This window comes from Nerophis ophidion, linkage group LG01, assembly GCF_033978795.1.
Source record: "Nerophis ophidion isolate RoL-2023_Sa linkage group LG01, RoL_Noph_v1.0, whole genome shotgun sequence".
Taxonomy (NCBI): Eukaryota; Metazoa; Chordata; class Actinopteri; order Syngnathiformes; family Syngnathidae; genus Nerophis; species Nerophis ophidion.
The window spans coordinates 82,139,116-82,146,730 of NC_084611.1; the positions used below are offsets into that span (position 1 = coordinate 82,139,116).

Consider the following 7,615-nt stretch of genomic DNA (forward strand, 5'->3'; position numbering starts at 1 on the left):
ACACAAACGTATTATAGATGTATTATTGGTGGGTTATATTTTCCCTGTATTGGTAACAATCTCTAGTGAGGAAAAACTTACAGGAAAGTCGATTTGCTTTGAGGTTATTTGTAGCCTCTGTACTTTTTATTGTGCTACAAAATGTATTAGGTTAGAGAAAATTCAAAAATAGGTCCAATTGTAAGACATGGTGACGCGCTGCCACATTACGTAATGTTTACAATTGAAACACGACACAGATTAAATTATAAATAATATTTTAGAATATTTTCCACAAATGCAGTATAAAGAGATGAAAGTGTGATTCATTCCGGTCCAAATCTTATGTCATGACTATTACCAGTGATTAGTTCCTTGAAAAAAAGGACTCCTTTCTGGGGAAAAAAAATCGGAAAATGAAGTATAACAACAAGTCAGTCTTTTGTACGGCTCTTCGAGATGCGGCTCCCTTCAGAAAACCAAAAGTGCCATCTCTAACACACTGTCACACACTTTGCTTAAAAAACAGGACTCCTTTCTGGGAAAATAATCTAAAAAAAGAACTAGAACAACAAGCCAGTCTGTTGAACGGCCCTTTGACAGGAACGGCTCTTCAAGATGCCGTTCCCTTCAGAGAGCCAAAAATCCTATTCCTACCACACTGTCACACACCTGAGATTGTATTGACAAAATGGAACCAGTCTGTGGCAAGATAAACTGTTTTTAAGGTGAGATATACAAGGAAACACAAAAGTACCGTATTTTTCGGAGTATAAGTTGCTCCGGAGTATAAGGTGCACCTGCCCAAAATGGTATGATAAAGAAGGAAAAAAACATTTAAGTAGCATTTTTGGGGAAATGTATTTGATAAAACCCAACACCAAGAATAGACATTTGAAAGGCAATTTAAAATAGATAAAGAATAGTGAACAACAGGCTGAATAATTGTACGTTATATGAGACATAAATAACCAACTGAGACGGTGCCTGGTATGTTAACGTAACATATTATGGTAAGAGTCATTCAAATAACTATAACATATAGAACATGCTATACGTTTACCAAACAATCTGTCACTCCTAATCACTAAATCACATGAAATCTTGGACGTCTAGTCTCTTACGTGAATGAGATTAATAATAATATTTGATATTTTACGGTAATGTGTTAATCATTTCACACACAAGTCGCTCTTGAGTATAAGTCGCACCCCTGGCCAAATTATGAAAAAAACTGCGACTTATAGTCCGAAAAATACAGTATGTAAAACGCTAGGAACTAACTTCCCTGACTACCCCGATGGACTTAATTACCATCAGATAGGACAATGTTTATGTTCCATGTTTGCCTGGATGTTTTCTTGTAACCTCCAACAAAGACATCAAGTTTGTAGGTCGTAGATTTGAATTTAATAAAATATTATATTGTTTTAAGCACTTGTCTAAAACAAGGAACCATATTTGGTCATGTCAAACCTCACTCTAAGACAGGAGAACCATGCAATTTGACAAAACTATTGGATATAATGAAATAAAAGTTTCATCTGATGATGTGGTCCTGATGGCTTCATCTGACCGGGATCTTCAGCTCTCGCTGGATCGGTTCGCAGCCGAGTGTGAAGCGACCGGAATGAGAATCAGCACCTCCAAGTCCGAGTCCATGGTTCTCGCCCGGAAAAGGGTGGAATGCCATCTCCGGGTTGGGGAGGAGACCCTGCCCCAAGTGGAGGAGTTCAAGTACCTAGGAGTCTTGTTCACGAGTGAGGGACGAGTGGATCGTGAGATCGACAGGCGGATCGGTGCGGCGTCTTCAGTAATGCGGACGTTGTACTGATCCGTTGTGGTGAAGAAGGAGCTGAGCCGGAAGGCAAAGCTCTCAATTTACCGGTCGATCTACGTTCCCATCCTCACCTATGGTCCTGAGCTTTGGGTCATGACCGAAAGGATAAGATCACGGGTACAAGCGGCCGAAATAAGTTTCCTCCGCCGTGTGGCGGGGCTCTCCCTTAGAGATAGGGTGAGAAGCTCTGCCATCCGGGAAGGACTCAAAGTAAAGCCGCTGCTCCTTCACATCGAGAGGAGCCAGATGAGGTGGTTCGGGCATCTGGTCAGGATGCCACCCGAACGCCTCCCTAGGGAGGTGTTTAGGGCACGTTTAACCGGTAGGAGGCTACGGGGAAGACCCAGGACACGTTGGGAAGACTGTCTCCCGGCTGGCCTGGGAACGCCTCGGGATCCCCCGGGAAGAGCTAGACGAAGTGGCTGGGGAGAGGGAAGTCTGGGTTTCCCTGCTTAGGCTGTTGCCCCCGCGACCCGACCTCGGATAAGCGGAAGATGATGGATGGATGGAAATAAAAGTTTATTCTAGGCCAGGCACATTTATATGTTTGGATCACAAATCGTACACGAGGCAAATTCAAAGTGCTTCACAGATGCATACAATTACAAGAAGGCAAATAAAATCATAAATAAAATTAAAATAATCATTGATGAATTAAAAAAAATAGTGCAGATAAAAATGGTCATATGCAGAACTAAAAGTAAGGGTTTTCGGCCTCGATTTTGACACGACCAAAGTTGAGGCCTATCTTACTGTTGCTGAAAGAGCGTTCCAACATTTCGAAGCATAAAATTGAAACACAGCCTGACTTTTGGCGGTTCTCAGAGCCCTAGACGGTTCACACGGAGGCCAGGCAGTTTTATACTTCGGTAGCTACCACCCTCTTCTTTAATGTGCACGATCCAGGCTCGAGTACCGGGCGGAACAGAAAGCATGGACTAAACCACATGGGTTTCACTTTGACTGTGACCATGAAAAGACCGGAAGAGCTGTTGAAAGTTTATTCCCTGAACAACAGGAAGCCAGTGTAGTGACCTAAGAAATGAACTATAAGGGTCATATTTTCTGGTTCTAGTCTGGACTCGAGCTGTAGCGTTCTGAATGTATTACAGCTGCCCTATAGCTTGTTTAGACAGCTCAGTAAGTAAGCCAATTAAACAGGTACCGTATTTTTCGGACTATAAGTCACAGTTTTTTTCATAGTTTGGCCAGGGGTGCGACTTATACTCACGAGCGACTTATGTGTGAAATTATTAACACATTACCGTAAAATATCAAATAATATCATTTAGCTAATTTACGTAAGAGACTAGACGAATAAGATGTCATGGGATTTATGGATTAGAAGTGACAGATTGTTTGGTAAACGTATAGCATGTTCTATGTGTTATAGTTATTTAAATGACTCTTACCATAATATGTTAGGTTAACATACCAGGTACCTTCTCAGTTGGTTATTATTGCCTCATATAACGTACACTTATTCAGCCTGTTGTTCACTATTCTTTATTTATTTTAAATTGTCTTTCAAATGTCTATTCTTGGTGTTGGGTTTTATCAAATACATTTCTCTAAAAAATGTGACTTATACTCCAGTGCGACTTATATGATTTTTCCCTTCTTTATTATGCATTTTCTGCAGGTGCGACTTATACTCTGGAGCGACTTATACTCCGAAAAATACGGTATATCATATTTTTGAAAATTATATCAATTTATATTTCATTAAAAACATATAGGACTGTGTGCCAACGATTTGGCTTCAAAGTCATTTTTATTCCAACCATTGAAAAAACTTCTGAGGTCCATTTCCCTTCCTAAATCTGTTCAAAAACCGTGTCCTGTTTTTGTCAAAATAACTCCACATTCACTATAAATGCGGACGGCAACTGCCTCAGTTTGGTCCGTTCCTGTACTAAACTATCACGCTGTAGTCTCAATAACACTCTTGAAGTCCCAGAATGGCTGTTCAGTCAGACCTTGCACGTCTCCTGTGGCCAACCTTTTCATTTGTGTTTCCAGACAATGTTTTCGCCATAAAGTCGTGGACGAAGAAAAAGTTTGCGTTTGATGACAGCCGCATCAATAAAGCCTTTGGGATCCCAGAAGACTTTGACTACATGGACTGACTTTCCACCTTTTGTTTTTGTTAAGTTTATTTCCTGTAAATAATTTCCATTTAGTTGGGTGCCTGATGGATTCCATCAGCCGATTGTTTGACTTCGCTGCAATTGCAGACGAGAGACTATTAGTGGTTTTGCGATTAAAAAAACAAAGCACTTAGAGCGCACCTGTTTCTCCATCAATCGTGTGATCTATTGTCTTATTTCGAAGGTTGAACCTCGTGTTTTGCTAGGAAATAAGGTACTTGTGCCTTATTTTGTTGTTTTTGCAGTTTTGTTGCCATAAAAGCATCGAAAAACACGTGGTAGGTCATGTTCTCTCAGACTTGTTCAGTAAAAAAAAAAAACTCTGGTATGTTTGTTGTGCTTGTACGATTTTTGGGGGCAGATAGTGTACACAGGTTTGTCAGAAACCTAGAAAGCAATCAAACAGCCAGTCTGAGAAATCGGTCTTGGTCGGGTTGTGAATAAACTGTGCGGTTCAGTTTACAGATTCTTGTTCCAGGTCAGTACACATTTTTTTATATGAGCAGACAAAAATAACGCTGTCATGACCCGTCCACCAGTGACGTGCGGTGAGGTTTATAGCTGGTTTAGGCACTGACGTAATCAGAATCATATTTACAAATATACAGGTTGCGCTCTGTTCAGATTATTTGCCATTTGATTGGCAGCAGTTTACGAGTTATGTTTCATTTATACATTCTTTACACATACAAACTGTCGCCCAAAAAATGCGCATTTCATTAAAAGGGAACATTATCACCAGACCTATAAGCGTCAAGCGTCAATATATACCTTGATGGTGCAGAAAAAAGACCATCTATTTTTTTAATCGATTTCCGAACTCTAAATGGGTGACTTTTGGCGAATTAAACGCCTTTCTGTTTATCGCGCTGGAAGCGATGACGTCGGAATGTGACATCGCCGAGGTAACACACCCACCATTTTCATTTTCAACACATTACAAACACCGGGTCTCAACTCTGTTATTTTCCGTTTTTTTGACTATTTTTGGAACTTTGGAGACATCATGCCTCGACGGTGTGTTGTCGGAGGGTGTAACAACACTAACAGGGAGGGATTCAAGTTGCACCACTGGCCCGAAGATGCCAAAGTGTCTGCCGCCAGACCCCCATTGAATGTGCTGGAGTTTCTCCACATTTTAGCGGCGATGCTAAGACAGACATGGCGCAGAGATGTATGGATAACCTGCAAATGCATTTGCAACGATAGTCAACGAAATCACAAAGGTGAGTTTTGTTGATGTTGACTGCCAGCTAATCGATGCTAACATGCTATGCTAATCAATGCTAACATGCTATTTACCGGCGGTGCTAAAGCAGACATGCTACAGAGATGTATGGATAACCTCTAGATGCATTTGCAACTATATTACGTTTCCTTCCACCCACATTTAATGCGAAAAAAACACTTACCAATCGACGGATTTAAGTTGCTCCAGTGTCAAAAGACGTGAAAGTCCTGATCGTTTGGTCCGCACATTTTACCGGCGATGCTAACGCAGCTATTCGGCCATGCTATGGCTGTGAATAGCGTCAATAGCTATTCGCTCAATAGCTTCAGTTTCTTCTTAAATACTTTCATACTCCAACCATCTATTTAAATACATGCGTAATCTGTTGAATCGTTCAAGTCGCTGAAATCCGAGTTTGAATCCGAGCTAATGTCGCTATATCTTGCTGTGGTATTCCCATTGTTTGTTTACATTGGCAGCACTGTGTGACGTCACAGGGAAATGGCCAGTGTCTTCGCAGAGAGCCGAAAATAAGGCACTTTAAAGCTTTATTTAGGGATATTCCGAGACCGGTAAAATTTTGAAAAAAAATTAAAAAAAATACAAGCCACTGGGAACTGATTTTTATTGTTTTTAACCCTTTTGAAATTGTGATAATGTTCCCCTTTAAAAACAAAACAAAAATAATGTTCTCGCCGTCCTACATTTACTTACAAATGAAGTCCATGCGCTGGTCCTTCTGGATAAAAATAGCCGTCACTTTCAGGTAAAAGTCCTCCTTCACTTCCTTCAGTTTTAAAAGTTTTTGAAGAGTTCATCAAATTTTGCCGCAATTAGCAGAGCTCATACTCTCATCATTTCCACGAAATGCTAGCTGCTGTTCGGCAAGGAAGCAGGTCGCATTGATGACATCTTTTAAAATCTCTCGGTTCTCTTTTACCTTAGCATTGTGGACACTGATGTTGAGTTGCTGCTTTTCATCCAAAGCCAAGTCTATCTTCGTCATCCCAAACGTTTTTAGCGCAATCTAGCTTTGAATATGAGCGGCCGACCGCTCATGTTTGGTGAGGCTTCTTTACGAATTCTTTAGGTCACAAAATCCCATTTGAGTCCACACAGTTCCACAGGTTGAAAAAAGAAGGCAAGTCTTTTCACGTATACCACTCCGTTTGGAAAGAGCGAGTAACTTTCCGTCCTGCTGATTGAAGCAAACCATTCAGCTCCGGCCTTGGTTTTCCTTTAGTAATTATCTCCTGCTTCACTTGGAAGTCCACTTTAGCAAACTGTTTAAGTGCGGAAATGTAGTCATCCATGTTGAAAGGATAGGATAGGGTACGTCTTTATTGTCATTGCACAAGTACAACGAAACTTTGTTTTCAGCACAAACCTGTTCAAGATTAGACAAACAAACAGTGTACAGGGTTACAGAACAAGAACGCTGATGGGTCGTCATAAGGCGCCCCGTAAAAGATGGGAAAAAGGTAAACGCTGGGGAAGGATGAGTAAGAAAATACAATCTAGACTGGACTCCTAAGGGGGCCCAGTCTGGAGTGGGGAAAAAAACCTGCATAGCAAAGCACATATACATATTAAAACATACATCTCGAGATATCTAGCAACAGAAGGAAGGGAGTTCGGGGTCATTATGGTAGGCTGCAGCTCTCAGGCGCTGACCATCCATTCATCACCCCTTTGGGATTTGCGTCGAGGGCGTTTAGTTGGGGGGGATGGGTGTGTATGTGTGGCGTATATTTTTGTGGATGTGTCTGTGTTCAGCGGCCTTGATGTATTGATGGTTCAACCAACACACAAAACATGTTACTCGCTGCGGCACTTGACTCGCTTACGCCACCGTATGTCTCTGATCATGAGCGCCCCTATCGTGAGGCACGAGAACTGTTTGCCTCACCTATGACTTTTTTCTCTGCCGTTTTGATGGCTCAACCAACACACAAAACATGTTACTCGCTGCGGCACTTGACTCGCTTACGCCACCGTATGTCTCTGATCATGAGCGCCCCTATCGTGAGGCACGAGAACTGTTAGCCTCACCTATGACTTTTTTCTCTGCCGTTTTGATGGCTCAACCAACACACAAAACATGTTACTCGCTGCGGCACTTGACTCGCTTACGCCACCGTATGTCTCTGATCATGAGCGCCCCTATCGTGAGGCACGAGAACTGTTAGCCTCACCTATGACTTTTTTCTCTGCCGTTTTAATGGCTCAACCAACACACAAAACATGTTACTCGCTGCGGCACTTGACTCGCTTACGCCACCGTATGTCTCTAATCATGAGCGCCCCTATCGTGAGGCACGAGAACTGTTTGCCTCACCTCAGACTTTTTTCTCTGCCGTTTTGATGGCTCAACCAACACACAAAACATGTTACTCGCTGCGGCACTTGACTCGC

The 7,615-nt window shown here is 41.9% G+C and overlaps 1 protein-coding gene across 3 annotated transcripts in view; it reads left to right on the forward strand.

Moving 5' to 3' along the window:
• mnd1 (meiotic nuclear divisions 1 homolog (S. cerevisiae)) overlaps positions 1 to 4,125 on the forward strand; it is a 29,937-nt gene extending 25,812 nt beyond the window's left edge. For 2 of the 3 annotated variants that reach the window (XM_061913324.1, XM_061913314.1), the window contains one exon: positions 3,462 to 3,655. In XM_061913324.1, coding sequence (XP_061769308.1) covers positions 3,462 to 3,640 — 179 coding nt within the window. In that variant the 3' untranslated portion in view covers positions 3,641 to 3,655. Of the gene's footprint in view, positions 1 to 3,461; positions 3,656 to 3,841 lie in introns of those variants that run through there. The other variant, XM_061913334.1, reaches the window with a different exon arrangement.
• Positions 4,126 to 7,615: the final 3,490 nt, after the last annotated feature.